Source organism: Nerophis lumbriciformis, linkage group LG02 (assembly GCF_033978685.3).
Source record: "Nerophis lumbriciformis linkage group LG02, RoL_Nlum_v2.1, whole genome shotgun sequence".
Taxonomy (NCBI): Eukaryota; Metazoa; Chordata; class Actinopteri; order Syngnathiformes; family Syngnathidae; genus Nerophis; species Nerophis lumbriciformis.
The window spans coordinates 51281810-51306830 of NC_084549.2; the positions used below are offsets into that span (position 1 = coordinate 51281810).

Below are 25021 nucleotides of genomic sequence, written 5' to 3' on the forward strand. Positions count from 1 at the left end.
TAACCGCTAAATCCGATGAAATCTTATGCGTCTAGTCTCTTACGTGAATGAGCTAAATAATATTATTTGATATTTTACGGTAATGTGTTAATAATTTCACACATAAGTCGCCCCTGAGTATAAGTCGCACCCCCAGTCAAACTATGAAAAAAACTGGGACTTATAGTCCGAAAAATACGATACTTTGTTGGCGAGAAGACTCATTGTGCTAAATATGAAGGCTGCAGTACCTCCCTGCCACATACGCTGGATTATAGATGTTCTTTATTGCCTTAAATTGGAGAAAATTAGGCTGACATTGAATGGTTGTTCTGTGAAGTTTCTGGGAGTATGGGGTGGTTTCCTAAATATGCAAAAGAGCATGATGTCAAATTCAACCCAGATGATAAACGTTCTAATTCATCCAGGTCATTGTAATCTCAGGGCATTTACAATCCCAACTGGACTGTTTGGTTTGTCTTAGAAGATCTCCATCCATCCATCCATTTTCTACCGCTTATTCCCTTTTTTGGGGTCGCTGGAGCCTATCTCAGCTACAATCGGGCGGAAGGCGGAGTACACCCTGGACAAGTCGCCACCTCATCGCAGGGCCAACACAGATAGACAGACAACATTCACACTCACATTCACACACTAGGGCCAATTTAGTGTTGCCAATCAACCTATCCCCAGGTGCATGTCTTTGGAAGTGGGAGGAAGCCGGAGTACCCGGAGGGAACCCACGCAGTCACGGGGAGGACATGCAAACTCCACACAGAAAGATCCCGAGCCCGGGATTGAACCCAAGACTACTCAGGACCTTCGTATTGTGAGGCAGGTGCACTAACCCCTCCTCCACCGTGCTGCCCTGTCTTAGAAGATCTGACCAATCAAATTCTTTGAGCATGAACTGATGAAGCCTACTCGGATGAGAGGCGAAACGTCTTCTAAGACACACCAAACAGTCCAGTTGCAATCAATTGAATGCTCTGAGATCAAACCAGATTGAAATGTAATTAAAGGTAGACAATTGATGAGCATTTTGTCTGCTTTTGTGTATTGATGCGCCGTGTTGGGGACATTCAGGAGCGCAGTTGTCTGTGGCTTCATGTAAATATTTGCCTGTACTTATTTGACTGATACATGTTTCTTCTTTTTTCTAGTTTATTATTTATATTTTATTGTATACAAAATGTTGGTGAGTTACTTGTTTGAGGGGGAAAGCAAGAACATTTGACATGTATTTAATTGTATTTCTGGACTGTGTATGTAAAAAATTTAACAAATAAAAAAAAACACTTGCTAATTGCTAATTTAGTGTTTTGCTTACTTTTTCAATTAATGCCCAAACTGCATAGCAGTCTTGAATTGACTTCAAATGAATTAATTGAACATTTTGTACAACATTAACATTGAATAAAAGTAAAAACATTAACTTCATACAACTTTTCTTCAATGCTAATGGAAGTTGTAAATAGGCTGCAGTCATATAGCCCCTAGCGTGTTTCATTAGAAAATAAAAAAGACCAAAATTGGGCCACGAACCAATTCTTGTTTCGGGCGACAAAAACAATACTAGAGCGTGCACTTGCGTGTCAAAGTGGGTGTGTTCTCACCGTCCAGCAGGGAGTGACGGAAAAGCCAGGGACTTGAGCTTCTTCTCCTCTGCAGCAGAGAGACAGTTCTTTACAGACGTTTCCAACTGCTCCTCACACTTTTCTGACCCCCACTGAGGAACGTTACAGTGGATGATGAAGCGGGCCGTCATTCCGCTGGCCGGGCTTACAGCCACTGTGAGGCGAAAACACAGTTTTAGCGGTGAACTGTCGTATCACATTTCACAGTGGTTGAAGACATTAATGTAACCGTGCAAATCTGTGTGTATTAAAGACGTGTCATTTGATTTCTACAGTCCTTCCACTAGCAAGTAATGAATGACAGCTGACACAATAGAAAAATCAGAATAAGTTTAAATAAAACTGCAAACAACCCACAACGTCATGGAAATTGCAGTAATACAGCCATTTCTGTATATACTGTTTCAGAACGATACAAAAATCTAATCTCGCTACTTTTCTGACCAAAATGATCACGTTATCAATATAATCGTGGTTTTGTTGAATGTGCTCAAAAAGTACTTATACACGCAAATAAATCTTTTAACCAAGGTTTTATTTTTACACATACTTCAAGCCACTATTTTGCGGGTGTATGTTTCACTGATAGTGTTTTAGTCTTGGTATTTTAGCTCTTTTATTGACTAAGCTTGTATTTTTTTTAAATAGTGGTTTGTACTGTAGCACTTTAAGATGTATTTAAATGACAAGAGTGTAGCAAGTCAAATATATTATTTATTATTTCTGGCGGGCGTTGTGTCCTACTCTGTTCAGCCGGCCTTGAACGCATCGTAAAAACACCTTTGTTTTCTCTGTGTATAGCTTGATCACTCTGAGAGACACTAAGAAAACACAGCCTGTAGTTTCAATGTGCACAATTGAATAGCTTATTTGTTCAGCCTGTAATGTGTTTATATAAGTTTAGATTGAGGTACCTGTATGTCATTTCTTAATGAGGAAAGACGCTTATAACTCTTGGTTTCATGTTAACATTTAAGATAGCTAGCTGGCCTTAGTCAGTTATAAATGCAGTTATAAATCTTGGTTTTTCAATAATTTCAATTCAAAATGGTAAAACTAACCAGCAAGGATTTTACCGAGGTAATCATTATTACCGTTTATCGTTGCCTTCCTATATACTGTATATAGTTTTTGACGTTGCATTATTTTAACATCCATCCATCCATCCATCTTCTTCCGCTTATCCGAGGTCGGGTCGCGGGGGCAGCAGCCTAAGCAGGGAAGCCCAGACTTCCCTCTCCCCAGCCACTTTGTCCAGCTCCTCACGGGGGATCCCGAGGCGTTCCCAGGCCAGCCGGGATATATAGTCTTCCCAACGTGTCCTGGGTCTTCTCCGTGGCCTCCTACCGGTCGGACGTGCCCTAAACACCTCCCTAGGGAGGCGTTCGGGTGGCATCCTGACCAGATGCCCGAACCACCTCATCTGGCTCCTCTCGATGTGGAGGAGCAGCGGCTTTACTTTGAGCTCCCCCCGGATGACAGAGCTTCTCACCCTATCTCTAAGGGAGAGCCCTGCCACCCGGCGGAGGAAACTCATTGCGGCCGCTTGTACCCGTGATCTTGTCCTTTCGGTCATGACCCAAAGCTCATGACCATAGGTGAGGATGGGAACGTAGATCGACCGGTAAATCGAGAGCTTTGCCTTCCGGCTCAGCTCCTTCTTCACCACAACGGATCGATACAGCGTTATTTTAACATATTACAGTGAATTTGTTTACACTTGCATGACTCCTCTTATTCACTGAAGTCAAACATTTGGAGTGTGGACAACAAGGAGAAGGTACTGGACAATTATTACCTGACGCCACCTCCAAAAGTCCCTGGGCTTTTCGTAGCTCCTTAACTCCCTCCACAAACTCTTGGCCTCCAGCCTTCTCCAGAGCATTGCCTACAAACAACACAGGAGCAGCAGCTGAGCCGAGCAGCAGCACAGACACAGCAAGAGGTAAAAAAATGATGGTCCTCACCAACACCATCTTTCAGGTCCACCTCTGCATTGGTTGGGTTGATTATGGCCTCCACCTTAATTGTTCCGATTTTGCCGATTTCAGTCACTGTGAGGGAAAGCTGAGGTTGCAACAATCAGCATCACAGTATGAGTATCACTTTGCGGAAGGGTTCAAATAATATGTGGCCAACCTAAAAGAAGATCAGCATAGTACCTTTTGACCTAGGAACAGGCTCTTTGCTGAGAGGATGGTGAATCCATCTCCCGGACCATCGTCGACTGTGGAGTTTGGTACAGATTCTTTGTCATTGTCTGTGATCTTCACCACATGGAGAGAAAAGATCCAAAGCAACTTGTATGACAAAAAGCTATGTAATCATCTTGCTTAGTCATAAGGCACGCATTGAGCTGACCAACCTTTGGCTTTCGCCCTCGTTTTCCTTTGACCTTTTTGGCAGATTTGACGAGTTTGGTGCTCTTAGAGCGTAGTTCCTGCTTCTCCGGGACAGATGACTGGTTGTCCACTTTAGCACGGCTTCCCCGCTTCTTGGACAGCAGCTCTGGGTGGATGTGAGGCAGAACTCCTCCGTTTGATATAGTCACACCCCGAAGAAGCTGCCAGATGAGACATTTACAGTTCAATTAGAATGAAATATGGAATATTTGCAATGAGTAGTCTGTTGCAACCTACTTTCAAAATGTAATGTACAGTAGTAGTACCTCAAATTACGCTAATTTTGATACAGGTGCCTTATCTCGGCTTTTTGTAATGCTTTAAGTTGCGAGCAAAAATTTTAGTTCCAAGTTGTTTATTTCGAACCCTGCCTTCCAACGACCGGAACAAAGAAAAAGAGTGTGAAAGAGAGCACCAAGAAGAAGAAGTGGACAGCACCCACCAAATCAGAGAACCAAACCATTAAAAACACGACCGACAAGTGTAGCCGACTCGGTGAGGCAACCCGTCAGTCAGTATCACACTGAAGCAGAAGGCAGCCTTATGAAGAATCAATCTACGACAATATTTTTAAGTTAAGTTAAAGTACCAATGATTGTCACACACACACTAGGTATGGTGAAATTATTCTCTGCATTTGACCCATCACCCTTGATCACCCCCTGGGAGGTGAGGGGAGCAGTGGGCAGCAGCGGTTTTTGTCCCTTAAGTTAAATTTTTTGGCATTTCTGTTTTTTTCTGTTTCACCAGTAGATAATAGTGTTGTCTATTGTAACGATCCCTTGTTAACTTCTTTGGTGATAAGTTTGTATCTGGCAGCGCCTTGTAGCAATCTCCACTTGTGAGCAGCAGGCAATTTAGCACAAAAGCCATATTAACAGCAGCACTGGAGAGATTCATATTCACATCTGCATTTTTCTGGAGAAACCATTAGCAAGACATTATCTGTAGGGGACTAAAAATGTTGTGAACTAACTTTTATTGCTGTAAATATATGTTTCATATATATATATATTTTTTTTCATAAATAGTTTTTCTCTGCTTATGAGAGAAATCTAATGTAAAGCAATGCCGACTGTGTCATACACAAGTGCAGTGGTACCTTTTGTGCTCAAATTGGTACCAAGACTGAGTTTGTAACTCAAAATACTTAGCCTATTAATATAAATAAAAATAATAGTTATTTGTGCATGGGCACCCAAAACAAAATTTTTATCAACATGCAACATGCCTTTTAAAAACAAAAGCAAACTTTTGAATTAAAAATATTGTATAAAAAAAACAATACAGTAGAATGTACAGCATACAGCTACAGTAGTTTACAATAATTTCCGCGCTATACTGCGCGCCTGTTTTTAAGATGCAGTCACCTAATTTTGGTTTAATTTTATTTTGTACATATATTGGGGGCATATGTTAGCCGCAGGTTTACACATTGAGATATTTACACGAGCAATTGCATATATTCACAAAATTGCTTCTGGGCTTGTGCCCTCTTCTTCCGCACGAGGCGGTTTGGACTCTCACAGCCCGTTGGTGGATTTCCGTTCCGTGCAGCGGCCGTTTCCTTTTTCGATGGCCAGGTCGATCGCTCTCGGCTTTCAGCAAGCCGTGAGCATTTTGTCACGACTTCTTCAAGATGAGGGTGAGGGCATGGTGCGTTTGATTTAATGTGAACAATTTCATTGGTCCACAATTTCATTGGTATAATGTGACAAGGCTAAGTTCATTTGAGGCATGTGAGGCCCCTGAACACTGAAAAATTCATAAATTAGGCAAAGCATTGTAAAGCAAATATAACTAGATGTTTCAATGCCTCTGGTGAGTAGGAATAAACTTGACAGTAGCAGTCGGTGTGGAGTGGTGAAAGGGAGGGTAAGTATGTCATTGGGGTCATCGGGTGGGCACCCTGCTTCATTGACGTTTCGTTGATTGAAGCCCACGACGTCTCCAGAGGGCTCAACGGTGTACCCAGCATCCCAGGTACACTCAGCGTCCCAGGTACACCCCCCTCCATGCCATACCCTACATATCCCGTTGGACTCTGCATGGCAGGGACGTCCTTTCCTCTGAGTCAGGCCTAAGCCTGACCGCATATCATGTTGGGGTCTTTACGCTTAATCAAGAGCCAGTTTCTGCTTTTTTCGGCAGCACTTGACATGGACTTGATAACCTGTTGGAGGGAGCGACCCTTCACCCCCATTTTTCTCAACATACTGGTGGTAGATGTGGCAACAAATCCCCTGCATCCCACTTCTACTGGGAAAATGTTGGAGACCACAAAACCATGTCTGGCCGTAGTGTTGTAGTCATTATTTCTGGGGGAAACACAAGCTTTTTATCAAGGTCCACTTCCAATTTCCAATCTCGAGCCGACTGCAAGGTGCTTGCATCATTTGGTGTTGTTTGATTCTCTTGATGTTGGCCAGCTGGTACAAAATGTGTGAAGTGGACTTTTCCTGCTGGTGTTCCAGTGTTGATGCAAGCTCTAAGTATAGCGTCCTTGGGTGAGACTTATAGTACACCCTGATAGGATATGCCTTAGAGATGCAGGTGCTTGACACAGGGCACAGGCGGGATCTTCTCCGTACCAGGTTTTCAGATTTAGGGGGCACGTAAGCAGGTCGTACGTGGCTCTGATGATAAAACTCAGCCGTGCTCCCTCCATCTGCCAGATGTCATGCCACTTGAGCTTTTTCTTCTCCAGGCTTTCCCAGTTGGTCCATCTCCCCTGCTTGGCCATTGAGACGGCTTTAACATGTCGCTCTCCCTCTTCCTGTCTCCTGACTTCTTCTACTACTAGCAGTCTCTTCTGCTCTGATGTTGCTTTGTGCCATAGGGGAGCATTTGGGATGAGTCCGAGTCCTGCTCTCCCATGCTGTACTTGCCCAACCACATCTCTGAATTGAAGACCAGACTTTGCACTCTTAACAGCTTCTGATGGAATCCACTTCCTTCCCGCTGCTACTCGGGGGGCCGCTGTTCGAATGACTGCATCCTCCGTTTCAGTAAACGTCATGACCAGCCTTGCTTTGGTGCATTTGAACTCTTCCACCAGACCTGAGATTGGTAATTCCAATTTGCCATGCCCATATAGTCGAATCTGTGTGTTCTCTCTTGAACAAAACAAAGTTGTGTCGTTAGCAAAAAGTACTAACTTTAAGTCCTTTCTATCCTTACAAATGTTGTTTATATAAAGATTGAACAGTTTTGGTCCCAGTATTGATCCTTGGGGTAAGCCACTGGATATATTCAGCTTTGTAGACATGTGTTCACCAAACTTCACATTTTGCTCCCTGTTGTAAGTTGAGGCTATACTTGGGAGAGCGGACTTCTATGGTGTCTTCTTTCAAGCCGCTTCTCTGTCAAGCACACCATCAGTAGTTCCACTTTTTTTTTTGTGGATGGATGTCCGCCTTTTGTATGTTGTTTGGCTAGCGTGGGAGCTGTTTGGTGCTTCAGTAGGTGCTGACTGGCAGTGCTGCGGCTGAGCTGCGGCCGAGCTGCCTTGCGGGTCGGCTGCACAGTCGGTGGTGTTTTGTTTCTTTGGTTCGATAAGTGTTGTCTACTTCTAAGACCAGATGTTTTGGGACAGATCTTGCCGGGTTAGTTCTGGCATTGTGGAGGCTCCTAACTCTTCTTTTTCTCTCTTTATGACAAAGGCCCGCAAGATACACTGTAAAAAAACACTTGCAATATATTGACATAGTATAGGACAGGCCTGGGCAATTATTTTGACTCGGGGGCCAAATTTAGAGAAAAATGTGTCTGAGGGCTGGAATATCTATTTTTAGGAACACTAATACAAAAACTCACTATAATGTCTGATCAAATGCTAAAAACGTTATGACAGACCGCCTTAAAAAACGAAATGGAATTTTATTTTATTTTTTTACTGAATGAGACTCCCAGAATGTACATGAAAATAAAGAATGTGGGACTCACAATATCAACTATGAAAGATAAAACACTGAATATTGACAACATATGAACGTCACATTCCCTCTCAATCAACATATTTTACAATCAAGCGAAACGCAACAAAAATGCAACAAACACAGCGAAATATGAACGCAAAGGGTAAAAAACAAACCCACCTACGATCTGATACAGTATATCTGATATATCACTAAGCTTTAGAACTTTATTGTAAAAATCTCCTTCCGCGTCTGTCCCTTACACCCAGGCTGGCCGCTCTGGAAACACTCTGTGGAAACGCTCTCCACCAACATTGCTTGGTGCCTCGTCTGAAATGCTGTGATTAACATAGTAACTAGTATATTATGCAAAAGGCAGATTCCATCCATTAAAATACTTTGTATAGTTCAAGACTTACGGTAATTTGAAAACATCACTGCACATCATAATGGCAGCTACAGTTTCCATCTTAAAGATCTAAAAACATTATTTGGGAATGTCCGGTGGGCCAGATTGAAAAGCTTAACGGGCCGCATGCAGCCCCTGGGCCTTAATTTGCCCAGATCTGGTAAAGGATTTTAAATCAAGTGAACACTTTCATTTGCAAAATGCTGAGCAGACTCATTAAATCTAATTAACTCAACTCTTACTAATATTTTGCTAAACTGAAAAGCTAAAGTTGTTATTTTAATTTTTACGGTCCCGCCAACACATACATTTGCGCATGCGCTGTCATAATTTGCGTGGGGGTTCACACTCCATTCTGGAAGGTGGCGTTAATGCATCTAAACGCTGTTTTTGAACTGCCATGAAACAACAACAGAAGAAAAAGGAGACCGTTGGCGGGCCTGTGGGTGCATTTGAATTTGATGGTACGATTGTACACGAGGTAAATGCAGATTATATTCTGTTTTATTGAGTATCTGTGCTCTAAATTAAATTCAGATCTGTTTAGGAGTGTAATAAGAAACATTGTAAGGTTAATTGTTTGACAAGGTGAGCATTTAACATTATGTGCTGACCGCCTGGTCACGAGAGCTTAATACAAACAACTAGAATAGAATCAGACTCCTACATTTTCAACAATGGTCTTTAACCTTTTTTCTCCCGTTAAGCTCCAACTGTTGAGTTGTGTCTCTGCAAACTTTTTGCATGTGACAGCTATGCCTATCGAATATATCTTCAATGAGAGCTAGCTTAGCAGCAAGATAGCTTCGTTAAGAGGGTTCGATGAGAAGCATGTTAGCTAATCAATTCGACAACACTTCACATTCAGGAGCATCACACAAAGAGTCAGGATATCTTGTATTTAAGATACCTAATGACACTTTGGCCCTCAGGCAGGAATAGTATTGTTTAATTTCTGAAAATGTATTTTTCATTAGGATGAGTGTCTAAATTCATCCTATGGCGTGGTGGGTAGAGCGGCCGTGCCAGAAACCTGAGGGTTGCAGGTTCGCTCCCCGCCTCTTGGCATCCAAATCGCTGCCGTTGTGTCCTTGGGCAGGACACTTCACCCTTGTCTCCACTGCCGCTGAATGATGAATGATGGGTGGTGGTCGGATGGGCCGTAGGCGCATACTGGCAGGCACGCTTCCGTCAGTCTAGCTCAGGGGTCGGCAACCCGTGGCTCTAGAGCCGTATGCGGCTCTTTAGCGCCGCCCTAGTGGCTCTCTGGAGCTTTTTCAAAAATGCATGAAAAATGTAAAAAGTTGAGGGGAAAATATTTTTTTGTGTTGTTTTAATATGGATTCTGTAGGAGGACAAACATGACACAAACCTCCCTAATTGTTATAAAGCACACTGTTTATATTAAACATGCTTTACTGATTCCAGTATTTGGCGAGCGCCGTTTTGTCCTACTAATTTTGGCGGTCCTTGAACTCACCGTAGTTTGTTTACATGTATAACTTTCTCCGACTTTCTAGGACGTGTTTTATGCCACTTCTTTTTCTGTCTCATTTTGTCCACCAAACTTTTAACGTTGTGCATGAATCCACAAAGGTGAGTTTTGTTGATGTTATTGACTTGTGTGGAGTGCTAATCAGACATATATATGGTCACTGCATGACTGCAAGCTAATCGATGCTAACATGCTATTTAGGCTAACTATATGTACATATTGCATCATTATACCTCATTTGTAGCTATATTTGAGCTCATTTAGTTTCCTTTAATTCAATTTATATCTCATGACACACTATCTGTATGTAATATGGCTTTTATTTTTTGCGGCTCCAGACAGATTTGTTTTTGTATTTTTGGTCCAATATGGCTCTTTCAACATTTTGGGTTGCCGACCCCTGGTCTAGCTGTTGCTACAAATGTAGCTTACCACCACCAAGTGTGAATGAATGATGGGTTCTCATTTCTCTGTGAAGCGCTTTGAGTGTCTAGAAAAGCGCTTAATAAATCTAATCCATTATTATTATTATTATTAAATGTATAAACTGTATGTGTGTATGTATATGTGTATGGATAGATAGACAGTACTTTATTGATTTCTTCAGGAGAATACTGTGTGTGTGTGTGTGTGTGTCATCAATTAAGGTTATTCTAGAAAAGCTTGTCGATCAGTCACTTACGAGGGACTTGCTGTGTTATCAACTAAGTTCTATAAACAAATTATCTTTTTAAAGCCACCACAAATAAGGTGGCTTTAACTCACTCAACTCAAGGGGAATATATATATTATTTGCATTGTTTATGCCTGTTCAGGTGAGTTTTTATAATCTCCAATTCATGGTCCAAATTTTCCTTTCAATATTTATTTTTGTTGACTTTTTTCATTAGGCTTGTGCAGTTATTCAGGGTTTGTCAAAATCATTTGATGAACACATTCTTAAACTCTTTAGATGAGTATACACCAAAATAATTAAGCTGCACATAAGGAGAAAACTTGAATACCCCTTTAAAACAATTTAATGTTCAAGTAAGTAACCTAAGCAATTTTAACTATTGAATTTATTTAGATCTAACACTTTTCATTCTGCTTTAGACGTCTGATATACTCACCTGCAGTACAAGAAGGCTACAGCACCTGTTTATTAAGGACATATAAATGTACATAACTTAAGGCAAACGTCTTTTCGTGTCGTCCTTGCCAGTTTCGGGTCCTAAATGGCAGTCAAAGTGTACCAACTTGTCGAAATACCTACTCAGACTTCTTCTGTCCAGATGAGATGCATGATTTATGATCTAGAATAAGCTTACATGGAGCAAGGGAGCAAGAAAGCAGCAGACCACTCAAGGTAGTGATCACGGCGCAGCTATAAATAGTTTGTCTGCATTAGCGCTTATAATAACAATATCACTATTCATCCATCCATCCATTTTCTTGTCCCTCACTAATACTTGATTAATATTCAAATCACGAAATGTAATGGAGTATTACAAAAAAAGTGCAGTTCCCCTTTAGGTAGGGACCTAAACAAAATTTCAAGTCACAGCAAAAGTTACATTTAAATATGCTTATACCAAAATTACAGAGCATTATAATCATAATGCCTGCCAGCTAAAAGAGATCATTGTGCAATTCCTCTCAAATATTACGATATGATCATTTTAATTTGGGGTATTTTCTATTATGAAATGAAGTTTAATTGCAATATGCTACATCCGTAAAGAAACGATTGTTACCTGATTGAGTTCCTCATCATTGGCCACAGCAAGCTTAATATGTCTGGGAGTTATTCTGCCTTTCTTGTTGTCTCGTGCAGCGTTCCCTGCCAACTCCAAGATCTCAGCTGAGAGGAAGAAAAAAGTGGAAATCTCTTACACACCATGTCTTAATGTTTATTTTCACACATGCACCCCAAACTAGTGACTTCATACCCTTAGGGACAGTTGAGTAAAACAAAATATTCATTACTACCTCTGTTGAGGAACATTTGCAGTGCAGTGGGAATAATACCTGAACACACATTATGCTGTGCTGGCCTAACGTAACTAGATATCATGATAATAATTAAAGATAAAAGTAATTTTTAATTTACTTTCCCTAAATATCTAAAAGTATTCATATTCTCTTCATGTCATATTAGGCTCCTTCCAGCGCTGTTGTTTTTAGTTTATAGAGTTTTTATCCAATCAGAATTCAGCAAGCTTATGTTGCCATGCTGTACCAAATCTGCCAGACAGACAGACGCCTTCAGATTCAGCCATGCGGGCGTCTGTGCGCTGCAAGCGAACGGGGACATACAGTGATAGACAGTTGCAATAGCTAATCAGATCACGCGTTGTTGTCAGTAAGGCCTTCTAGATGGCCTAAGGCAGATATATAGTGATGTATGGAGCCAGGTAACATAAGAACTCCATTACCCAGCATGCCACAGTAGTGGAGAACATGTGCAGTAGCCCCGTTTAGGTTGTTTAATGCAGACATGCCGGTGTAGAGTAAATTTTAAGCCAACACGCCTCGTCTGCATCTTTTATGATTAGACAAGACAACACGTATATTTGCAAGGCCATTTTCAAGAAGGATATTTAAAGAGAAACTACATCTTGTGAGAACATCTCAGCCAACCCCGGAAGCTAGCTCAGCTGTCGATGAAATGCGAGTTCAAATATTTTATTTTTTCACGTTTAAAATGTTTTTTGCAATTATAATTTTGACAGTACTACATAAGATATGTTTTAATTGCTGATGCAGGTTTATTGATTTTTAAATGCGCCAGAAAATAACCTGTTTTATACAATGCGCAGTAGTGTGTAAATGTGTTTCTGTATAGTATTTCTCCAGCAATGGACATGTGGTGACATCAATTATGGTATTTTGAGAGGTAATCATTGAAGTCGGACATCACTGAAGGCCTAGGTGGGAAACACATGGCCCACCACTGACATTATGAAATGTGGGAGATACATCCATCCATCCATTTTCTACCACTTGTCCCTTTTGGGGTCGCGGGGGGTGCTGGAGCCTATCTCAGCTGCATTCGGGCGGAAGGCGGGGTACACCCTGGACAAGTCGCCACCTCATCGCAGGGCCAACACAGATAGACAGACAACATTCACACACTAGGGCCAATTTAGTGTTGCCAATGAACCTATCCCCAGGTGCATGTTTTTGGCGGTGGGAGGAAGCCGGAGTACCCGGAGGGAACCCACGCAGTCACGGGGAGAACATGCAAGCTCCACACAGAAAAGATCCCGAGCCCGGGATTGAACCCAGGACTACTCTTCGTATTGTGAGGCACATGCACTAACCCCTGTGCCACCAGTATATAAATATTAGGGCTGGGCAATTTGATTATAAGATCATGATCAAGATGAATTTGAGTTTGATCACGGTGATCAGCTGTTAGCATGTATTACCTCGATCAAGCATGTAGGGAACGTCTGTTAGAAGTTAGTGGTAAACAGTAGGGAAGCCACATTGCTCAGTACAACCCTGCACGGAACAATCCACCTTTATTGACCATGATCCTGTGTGTCTGTGAATGTGTGTATTTTGCGTGTGTTTATGTGAATGTGTTTGTGTTCGTGTGTGTGCGTGACCGTCCCTGTTCACTGTCTCGAAAGTCAGGCTCGCCCCACCAAAATTAATATCTAATCAGCGTTATGCCTCTTTCCCCTTACACAGCTGGAAGTGCAGACCAGAAGAATAAAACAAAGAATTGTGTCTAACATTAGCATAGAAGTTAAAACACAACGTTGAGAAGGAGCAGCAATTTTATAGTGACGCACTTTAGTCTGAATACAACTCACCAGTAATTCTGCCCTGGATGCGGACTCGAAGGCAGGCACAGAATGTCTTTGTGAATGGACTACTGTGTTGGTCCCGATTGGGAGAATAAACACACCCACTAATTTAATCTGAAAAATACATTTTTATATTTAATATTTTTGAATCAGACTTTTAGGAGAGGCTGGTAGAGTGGCCGTGCCAGCAACCTGAGGGTTCCTTCCGCCATCCTAGTCACGTCTGTTGTGTTATTGAATTCACCCTTTCTCCCGATGGATCGTGGTTAGGGCCTTACATGGCAATTCCCACCATCAGTGTGTGAATGTGTGTATGAATGGGTTAATTTGGAAATAGTGTCAAAGCGCTTTGAATACCTTGAAGGTAGAAAAGCGCTATACAAGTATAACCCATTTACCATTTTGTTTATGTTTGCGCTCTGATTCAACTCATCAGATATAACATGTACTACAGAAACTCTGCAAACACTTTTTGTTTAAATCATTTTGAGTTTGTGAATAAAAAACATTTTGTCCAAAAATAAACATTAAACGTGTTTTATGTGTTGGTACTAGAGGAGGGGGAAATACACAATTTTTAGATGCATAGCAATTTGGACATGAACGATTATAAAATCCGTTAGTAAACGTCAATAATCGATTTATTTATTGTAAACAAAGTAATGCAGACAGTTCTAAACATTTGGCTGACTGCAGTGAGCCACCTCATCGAGAGATCTGACCAGCTCCATTATTTTAGGGTACTTACCGGTATGTTCCAGATTTGCACACATTTCCATTAATTTAATATATGTGAGGAGAATTAATTTAAAATGTTTTATTTAAAAATGTTGTACTACAAATGCAATGTTTTTAAAAGTTGCAAGTAATAGACGCTTATTTAATGAAAGGAAAATACATGTAAAACTGCATCAAGATACATAATTCAAAGATGCATTAATAATCAATTTTTAATCGAATCGTAGCTCCTGAATCGTAATCGAATCGTGAAGTGCCCAAAGATTTCCAATTCTATGTGGTACACATTATTTTACAGTAACTCAAATTCAAACTGCACTTTAATGTATTTTCATTAAATATAAGCTACAGGATTTGAGTTTTAAAAACCTCCACAATCTAGGTCACCGCTGGTTGTTTGCCGAACCACTAGTGAGAAGCACTGATGTATCCAAAAAAAAAAATCAAAGAAGACAAATAATAACTTACCATTTGAAAGGGTTATTTAGTAAGTGTTAACCTGAAATACAATTCTTATAGTATTTAGTACACCACTGATACTTTAACTGCAGAATTAAGTTTGTGATGACAAGCAAAATAACAAAATAACTTTGAGAAGAAAAACAATTATATTCTTACCCACAAAAAACGTACTGAAAAAGAAGCAAAACAGTGGCCCTAAAATCGAGCTACGGACCGTAGCGTAGGTTCCCTGTACCATTGCACCTCTAGTAAGCACAATCATAGATACGAACAAAATGGCAGTTGTCAGCTGTTAGCATATATTACCTCGATCAAACATGGCAGAAATGTCTGTACAAGATACTGCATTAGTAAACAGTAAGGATGCAGTGGTACTCGGTATAATCCTGCACGGGATAGTCTGACTTTAATAAAAAATAGTGATATTCATCGAGATCTGACGATATGAAAAAATAAACCGTAATAATTTTTTTGCCATGTGGCCCAGCCCTAAATGACATTCAAATAAAAGCTTTGAGGAACACATCCTGTAAATAGTCAATTAGCGCTATTGCAGTACCTGCCAAGTATTCGATGACTGCTGCCATGTAGACGGGTGCCCCCATGCCAATGCGATACTTGTGTGTGCCTGTGCGCAGATACCTCATCATTCTGCCCACAGGGAAGATGACCCCCGCCCGGGCAGAGCGGGACAGCTTGGTGGCCCTCTTTTTTCCCCCTCTGGCAGACATCCTGCTCTGGAGCAAAAGATGAAATAACTAGGGGTGTTCCAATCAGGGTTTTATGCTGCCAATTCCGATCATCCATAAGTGCGATACAAAGACAGCCAATACATATCACATGTATTAACTGTACATTTTTCAATGCATTGTCAAACCTGTCAATAGCGACCACTCAAGGGAAACAGCACAAGTGGCCAGACAATTGCAGACGATAAGTAATACCGTTTACATTTTTAATTACCGAAAAAACGTAATTTATTAATGCATTTTAGGCAACACTCCTTGCTTCCCGTTAAACTGAAGCGCCGCAGCGCCTGCGCATGCACACTAGAGCTGTTCGGTTCAAGCAACATGGTGGCGACTACACAGACTTTGCTTTGAAAATGTTCCTTGCGAGTAAACGGAGCCGATCGCTTCGTTTCACGTCATTTCGATCGCTTCCACTTCTGTGGAGTCTCGGTGTGCGATTAAGAGCGCAATGTTGTTGGACGAGAAAAATATTTTATAATGCAGTTTCATTTTGAACGTGCAACTAGCGTCCGTCTGTCAGCTGCTCAGACTGAGTTACCATGCAGCAGGCGATGTGTCGGGAACGTTGCCACAACTTGTTTATAAAGTATTTAGTTTGTTTACTGGGATGCTCACTCTTCCTTTAATTTAACTGCTAATTTTATCGGTGTTCAAATAACATTAATACAAGCTAAATGTTTTGTCATCTCATCGAATTGAACGCAGGCTGAGTTGTCAGTGAGTCAAAGAAAGTGCGTATTAGATGTGAGAGGTATCACTCCAGTTTATATTTGTTGGCCAAACTGTTGGACTGAAGAACATAGTTGTTGGAGAAGAACAAAGCTTGTTTATTTAACTTTATCTTCATTAGCCAAACTGCTTTGTGTTTTATATTGATATCAAAGAGTAAACAGCAAATGTTTTACATTACTTGTGTTTTTAAATTCCACAAAGTAATTATTTTAAAAAACATTCATGTGACATAGCATTTTGTTAATGTTCTATGGTGTATAATTAATAGCTATACGACAGATTTCTGCTCAAACTCTCAATTGATCTGTCCCGATACAGAATGTACATATACACAATTTAGTACATGTAAATGTACATAACTTAAATAATACTTCTCTCTATGAAAATGTAAAAACAGAGATAAAGGCATCATGTAATAAAAAAGCTGACACACTGATACTATTAATGAACACAAATATCTGTCTTTAAATATATAGATAATGTCTATCGAGAGCATTTTTATTATATATTACAAATTAGATGATGGCGTCGCGTTCACACCCCAACACTGTTTCACCAAACATAATGAATAATCTTGATTAATAATCGTGATTTCAATATTGATAAAAAATAATCGTAATTATTATTTTGCCCATAATTAAGCAGTCCTATGTGTAAGACTAGACCTCATATATGAACACTATTTTTTATATATATGGACAAAAAGTGCAGTTAGGTCTTATGTCCATAGGGTGCCATCTTTCAAAATATTCACATTTATTTTTATTTATAGTATTATTTTGTTTCTGCCGAATTCATTTGTTTATAATTCTTGTGTTGCTATTATATGCACATTCAACTTTCTACTTGAGGTGCAAATATACATCTTGAATGTGTTTGTGTTTTTTTAAAGAAGAGTTGGTTAAAGGGTTTCAGTTTAAGTAGTTTTTGAACATTTTTAGCACATTTAGAATTACCTTGATAACGATGATAACCGTGATAATTTTGGTCACAATAACCGTGATAGGAAATTTTCATACCATGACATCCCTAACCTATATATTCCTATTTGTGTATTGTGTAAAGAATCATGTATATATATATATATATATATATGTATATGTGTGTATTTATATATATATAAATATATATATATGTATATGTGTGTATATATATATATATATATATATATATATATATATATATATATATATATATATATATATATATATATATATATATATATATATATATATATATATATTGGGACGGTATAGCTCGGTTGGTAGAGCGGCCGTGCCAGCAACTTGAGGGTTGCAGGTTCGAGCCCCGCTTCCGCCATCCTCGTCACTGCCGTTGTGTCCTTGGGCAAGACACTTTACCCACCTGCTCCCAGTGCCACCCACACTGGTTTAAATGTAACTTAGATATCGGCTTTCACTATGTCAAGCGCTTTGAGTCACTCGAGAAAAAGCGCTATATAAATATAATTCACTTCACTTCACTTCATATGTGTATATATACTGTATATATGTATGTGTGTGTATATATACTGTATATATGTATGTGTGTGTATACTATATATATATATATATATATATATATATATATATATATATATATATATATATATATATATATATTATTTTTATAATCGATTTTAATCGATTAAATCGATTATAAAAATAGTTGCCGAATATTTAGTCATCGATTCGTTGGATCTATGCTATGCGCATGCGCAGAGGCTTTTTTTTTTATTTATTTTTTTTTTCAAATTTTTTTTTTAATTCATTTTTTTTATAAACCTTTATTTATAAACTGCAACATTCACAAACAGCTGAGAAACAATAATCAAAATAAGTATGGTGCCAGTATGCTTATTTTTTCCCCCAATAAAATACTGGAAAGGATATAAATGTATTTTGTCTCTTTTATCCACAGCCTCGGCATAATCAAAGTAATAATCGACAGTTTAATCGACTATCAAATTAATCGTTAGTAGCAGCCCTAATATGTATGTGTGTGTATATATATATATATATATATATATATATATATATATATATATATATATATATATATATATATATACATATATAAATATATATATATGTGTGTGTGTGTGTATATATATATATATATATATATATATATATAAATATATATGTGTGCGTGTGTGTGTATAAATATATATATATATATATATACACATATATATATATATAAATATATATATATATGTGTGTGTGTGTGTATATATATATATATATATATATATAAATATATATGTGTGCGTGTGTGTGTATAAATATATATATATATATATATATATACATATATATATATATATATATATACACACACACACATTAACATTAGCTGGTTGTTACAGTATGAATTGATAAAAAGCTTATTATTTGCACATTATTGACAAGTGATGTACCAAAAAGTTGACCACTGAAAATTGTGCTACCGCCATTGTGACTGTCTGTAGCGTTGTCAGCATGTCTTCAATGTGGATGTAATTATTTATACATATTGCAGACATACCCAAAGACAGCCATCTACAAAATGTGTCAATATTAAGAGGACAGTGGCAGCTTTTAAGGAGAAAGTCCAACTGGAGCAACAGCGCCAAGCAACTGTGACGCCATGCTCGCTGCAGCTCGCCTCTTTTGTCAGCGACATCGAAGGAGAAAAGTTAAAAGTGTCTTATCATGAGTACATTTTATAAAAACACCAGAAGAAGATATAATTGTTGCTAGTTGTTTTTAATAATAAAAAAGTGATTAAAAACTGGAAATCTCAACAATGTACCATCCATCCATCTTCAACCGCTTATCCGGAATCGGGAGATGTAATCCCCCCATCTGGTCCTTGGCCTGCCACGGGGTCTCCTCCCAGTGGGACGTGCAACGAGGACCTCCCTAGGGAGACGCTCGTGAGGCATCCGCACGCGAAGGAGCAGCGGCTCTACTCCGAGTCTCTCTCGGGTGACTGAACTTCTCACCCTATCTTGAAGGGAGATGCCAGCCACCCTTCTGAGGAAACTCATTTCGGCCGCTTGTATCCGCGATCTTATTCTTTCGGTCATGACCCACACTTCATGACCATAGGTGAGAGTAGGAATGTAGATAGCTCGGTAAACTGAGAGCTTTGCCTTCTGGCTCAGCTCTCGTTTCGTCACAACAGTGCGGCAGAGAGACTGCAATACTGCCTCAGCTGCTCTGATTCTCCGGCTGATTTCCTTCTCCATCTTTCACTCACTCGCGAACAAGACCCCGAGATACTAAAACTCCTCCACCTGGGACAGAGTTTCGTCCTCTACCTGGACTGTACAAACCATCGGTTTTCTGCTGAGAACCACGGCCTCACATTTGGAGATGCTGATCCTCATTCCAGCTGCTGAACACTCGGCTGCGAACCGATCCAGTGAGAGCTGAAGGTCACGAACCGAAGGTGCCATCAGGACCACATCATCTTCAAACAGCAGTGACGCAACCTTTAGCCCCCCGAGATGTATACCCTCTCCGCCATGGTCACGACTCTGCCTAGAAATCCCGTCCATGAAAATCACAAACAGGATAGGTGACAGAGCGCAGCCATGGCGGAGACCAACCCCCACTGGAAACGGATCCGACTTACATCCAAGCACCCGGACACAACTCTCGCTTTGATTGCACAGAGATTGGATGGCCCTCCGCAGGGTTCCCCTCACTCCGTACTCCCTCAGCACCTTCCACAAGATCTTCCGGGGGACCCGGTCATACGCCTTCTCCAAATCCACAAAGCACATGTAGACTGGATAGGCATACTCCCAGGCCTTCTCCAGGATTCCCGCAAGAGTAAAGAGCAGGTCAGTTGTTCCACGACCAAGACGGAATCCACATTGCTCCTCTTGAATCTGAGGCTCGACTATCGACCGTACCCTCCTTTCCAGTACCTTGGCGTAAACTTTCCCAGGGAGGCTGAGTAGTGTGATACCCCTGTAATTAGCACACACCCTCTGGTCCCCCTTTTTGAAAAGGGGAACCACCACCCCAGTCTGCCACTCCCTCGGCACTGTCCCAGACTTCCACGCAATGTTGAAAAGGCGTATCAACCAAGACAGCCCCTCAACACCCAGAGCCTTCAGCATTTCTGGACGGATCTCGTCAACCCCCGGAGCTTTGCCACTGTGGAGTTGTCTAACTACCTCAGTGACTTCACTCCGAGAGATCGACGTCGATCCCCCATCATTCTCAGGCTCTGCTCTTGTCAGGGAGGGTGTGTCTGATGTAGTTGGGTTCAGGAGTTCCTCAAAGTGCTCTTTCCAATGCCCTACGACTTTGTCACTTGAAGTCAGCAAAGTCCCATCCTTGCTGTACACAGCTTGGATGGTTCCCCGCTTCCCCCTCCTGAGGTGCCGTATGGTCTTCCAGAACAGCTTTGGTGCTGCCCGATAGTCCTTCTCCATGGATACCCCGAACTGCTCCCACACCCTCTGCTTAGCCTTGTCCACAGCCACGGCCGCTGCCCTTCGGGCCTGTCGGTACCTTGCAACTGCCTTCGTAGTCCCCTGGGATAACTCCTTCTTCAGTCGGACGGCTTCCCTGACCACCACTGTCCACCAGGGTGTTCGAGGGTTACCTCCCCTTGAGGCACCTAAGACCTTCTGGCCACAGCTCGCAGCTTTAGCTTTAGCAATAGAGGCTTTGAACATTGCCCATTCCTGTTCAATGTCCACAACCTCCACAGGGATGGCAGAGAAGTCCCGCCGGAGGTGGGAGTTGAAGTCCTTCCGGACAGAGGACACCTCCAAACGTTCCCAGTTCACCCGCACTACACGCTTGGGTTTTCCAGGTCTGTCCAGAGGTTTCCCCCGCCATCTGACCCAACTCACCACCAGATGGTGATCAGTTGACAGTTCAGCCCCTCTCTTCACCAGAGTGTCCAAAACATATGGCCTCAGGCCTCCCTTCACCCTAAGGTGAAGGGAGGCGATCCTCTTGTCCACTGGGGTGAACTCCAACGTACACACTCAGCCGAGGACTCGTGAGTACCCCACACCCACCTGGGCCCTCACACCCTGAGCAACTCCAGAAGTGAACAAGGTCCATCCCTTGTCCAGATGTGTGGTTTCAGAGCCCTTGCTATGCGTAGAGGTAAGCCCCACCAGATCCAACCGGTAGCGCTCCACCTCTCGCACCAGCTCAGGCTCCTTCCGCATCAGCGTAGAGACGTTCCACGTCCCGAAAGTCAGCCTCTGCTTCCCCGAATTGGTCCGTCTGGAACCTCCACTTCCACTGCCATCCCCTTGGCAGCGCACCCGACCCCACTGGTTCCGACCGGGGGTGGTGGGCCCACGTGGCGGAGAAGATGGTGTGTCCACGTAGCTTCTTCGGGCTGTGCCCAGCCGGGCTCCGTGGCTAGCCCGGCCACCAGGCGCTCGCTGACGAGCCCCGCCTCCGGGCCGAGCTCTGTAGAAGGGCCCTGGGCTTCCTCAGGGCCGGGTAACGCATCTTCTCTTCGTTTCTTTCCTGGGGGGTATCGTAACCCTGATGGGGGGGACAATCGGGTGCTACACCTTGCCCAAGGGTGACCCGGAACAAAGTACATTGTACAAAAAGCAGCAACATTGAAAATATGACAAAACGATTAAAAAATATATATGTTAATGCAGATTTATAATAATAGATTTGTTTTAAATATATGTATGAGGGCTGTAATGGTAAACGGTGTAATGATAAACAGTAAAATTCCCGACGGTTAGTAATATCGGTAACATTTTTAATTACAGTAAAACCGTCATTTATTAATGCATTTTAGGCAACCCTGAAAATGAAGTCACAGCAACCCTGGCGCATGCGCAGTAGCGTCGTTTGGCTTGAAAATCAAGGCGGAACACAACTACACAGACTTTGCTCCAGAGATTTCCCCTCGGAGTAAACAGAGCTAAGTTGGTTTAACTTCATTTTCCCTAACTTCATTTCCGTGGAGTCTCGCCGTGTGTTTAAGAGCGCACTGCTGTTTTTAGATGGAAACAGGTGTGGACAATATTGGAGACAGATGCATCTGTCCCAAACTAAAAGTATACAGCGAAGGAGAAAACTATTTGATGTTGCTTTTATTTTTCTCAATAGAGTACGTCAGCTGTGACTGAGAGTTAATGTCGTGAGGAAACATGCAGCAGTCGATGAACGCAGGCTGTGAAGATTGTGTAGTTGATGGTATCCAAGGTATTGCTCCTCTTTATTTTTGTTGGCCAAACTGTTGCACTGAACCACGAGGAGGTGTTGTTAGAGAAGAAAAAAGCTTGTTTATTAGACTTCATTTTTATAGCCAAACCACCTTGAGTTTTATATTGATATCAAAAAGTAACCATGTTTTTTTTTTTACAATACTTGTGTTTTTGTTCATGTCACAAAGGTATTACTTTAAAAACAATTCATGTGACATTGCCTTTAGTTAATGTTTTATTCTGTATGGTTAATTCCTATACGACATATTTCTGCTCAAACTCTTAATAGATCTGTCCCGATACAGCATCTACATGGAATTATAAATGTACATAACTTTAAAAAAAAAAATGCCTCCCTCTATCAAAATGTAAAAATAAAGATAAAGCCATCATGTAATGAGAAAAAACTGACACGATGATATCAATAAACAAAAAAAACAAATACTTGTCTTTAGATATATGGATAACGTTTATCTATAGCCTTTTTATTAGACATTACAAATTACATGATGGTATTGCGTTCACACCGCACCCCAACACAACTCAGTAGTCATGAGTTCAATACTGATAAATATAATCTTAATTATTATTTTGGCCATAGTCGTGCAGCCTTATGTATAAGACTAGATATCATACATCAACACTATTTTTTATCTATATGGATAAAAAGTGCAGTTATGTTTAATGGCCATCCGGCGTCATCGTTCAAAATTCTTACATTGGTTTTTATTTTTGAATCTCTTATGTCCATAAAGTGCTATCTTGCACAATGTTCATATGTATTTTTGTTATTTTCTGCCATATTACTTTGTTTATAATGCTTTTGTTGCTTTCATATGCACATTAAATTTCTACTTGAGGTACATGAAATAGTGTTTTTATCAACAATAATGTTTCTTCTACAAAGGAAATTATTTTGAATGTGTTGTGTTTTTTTTAAATAAAACTTTGTTAAAAGATTTCAGTATGAATACTTTCTGAACATTTTGAGCACATTTAAAATTACCGCGCTAACAATGATAACCTCGATAATTTCGGTCACAATAACCATGATAAGAAATAACAGCACATAACATCACAAACAACAACGATGCTACACATCCATCCATCCATTTTCTACTGCTTGTCCCGAAAGGGATGAATGGAATGGAGCCTATCTCAGCTGCATTCAGGCAGTAGACGGGGTACACCCTGGACAAGTCGCCACCTCATCGCAGGGCCAACAAAGATAGACAACATTCACACTCACATTCACACACTAGGGACAATATAGTGTTAATGCTACACAAATAATAGCATAGCGTGTTGGCGCCAAAATTTGCCTTTTACTGTGCAGAACAAAGGGGTTATTAACATCCACTGTGTTGGTACTTATAGAATAACTGCATTACCCAGCATTCGGAGCGGTAGACCAGACCGAGAAGCATAGACGAAACTACTGAACAGAGATACGAGCGAGTATGAGAGGAAAAGTGCTCCTTGGCGTGTATGCGGAGGTAAGTGTAGTATGTACGACACTGCCCAAATAGTAGCAAGGTAGGTAGCAAGCAAGCATCATCGTGAAAGGTTGTGCCGTGCCACCATCTGGCCGATCGGGGCTGCCTGTCCACCGGAGTCGTCGTCCCTTCAGGTAAGAAAACTTAAACATTATAGAACAGGGGTGTCAAACTAATTTTAGCTCAGTGGCCACACGGAGGAAAATCTATTCCCACGTGGGCCGGACTGGTAAAATCATGGCGTAATAACTTAAAAATACAACTATGGTAACTTGAGATTGTTTTCTTTGTTTTACTTTGGCCCAAAATACATTTCTCACAGTGGAGTTGAAATTATTAACTTGATCGAAATGTTGTTGTCATTGCAGTTATTTATTTTTTTTATTATTAGATACGATGCTAATTAACCCTTCAAAAATAACCTTTTGACGTGAAGGACATAATGAGCGTGAAGGACATAATGAGCAACAGCCTGAAATTGTCCCCTTCTGTTTTATAGACACTAGGGGCGTAACGGTACACAAAAATTTCGGTTCGGTACGTACCTCGGTTTAGAGGTCACGGTTCGGTTCATTTTCGGTACCATAAGAAAACAAAAAAATATAATTTTTTTGGTTATTTATTTACCAAATTTGCAAAATCTTCCACCAAAAATATTATTCTTAGTGGAATATTTCATGTGAAGTAATCGGAACCTCGGATAGGTCAATAATTTATAATAACATTGATTTTGATTCAATATTATGTTTTGAGCAATGACAGTTTGAAAGAAAAAAAACACAGCTTTGTTTTATTAGTCAACATTGCAACTTTTTCTAAATTACATTTAACCTTTAAGATTTTTTTTATTTCACTTTTGTTATGTTTTTGTTTATTTTAATAGTATTTTTTAGAATGTGCCGTGGGCCTTTAAAACATTAGCTGTGGGCTGCAAATGGCCTCCGGGGCACACTTTTGACACCCCTGCTATAGATAATAAAAAATGTAATCTGATAAATCTATG

At 40.7% G+C, this 25021-nt stretch overlaps 1 protein-coding gene across 5 annotated transcripts in view; it reads right to left on the reverse strand.

The window, feature by feature from the left end:
• Positions 1-25021, reverse strand: part of macroh2a2 (macroH2A.2 histone) — a 75740-nt gene that overhangs the window by 44269 nt on the left and 6450 nt on the right. For 4 of the 5 annotated variants that reach the window (XM_061964149.2, XM_061964166.1, XM_061964178.1 and 1 more), the window contains exons 2-8: positions 15399-15576; positions 11576-11682; positions 3982-4179; positions 3779-3883; positions 3584-3683; positions 3415-3504; positions 1596-1770 (exon numbers count right to left, since the gene is read on the reverse strand). In XM_061964149.2, the coding sequence (XP_061820133.1) occupies positions 1596-1770; positions 3415-3504; positions 3584-3683; positions 3779-3883; positions 3982-4179; positions 11576-11682; positions 15399-15570 (947 nt within the window). In that variant the 5' untranslated portion in view covers positions 15571-15576. The remainder of the gene's footprint in view (positions 1-1595; positions 1771-3414; positions 3505-3583; positions 3684-3778; positions 3884-3981; positions 4180-11575; positions 11683-15398; positions 15577-25021) is intronic. The other variant, XM_061964158.1, reaches the window with a different exon arrangement.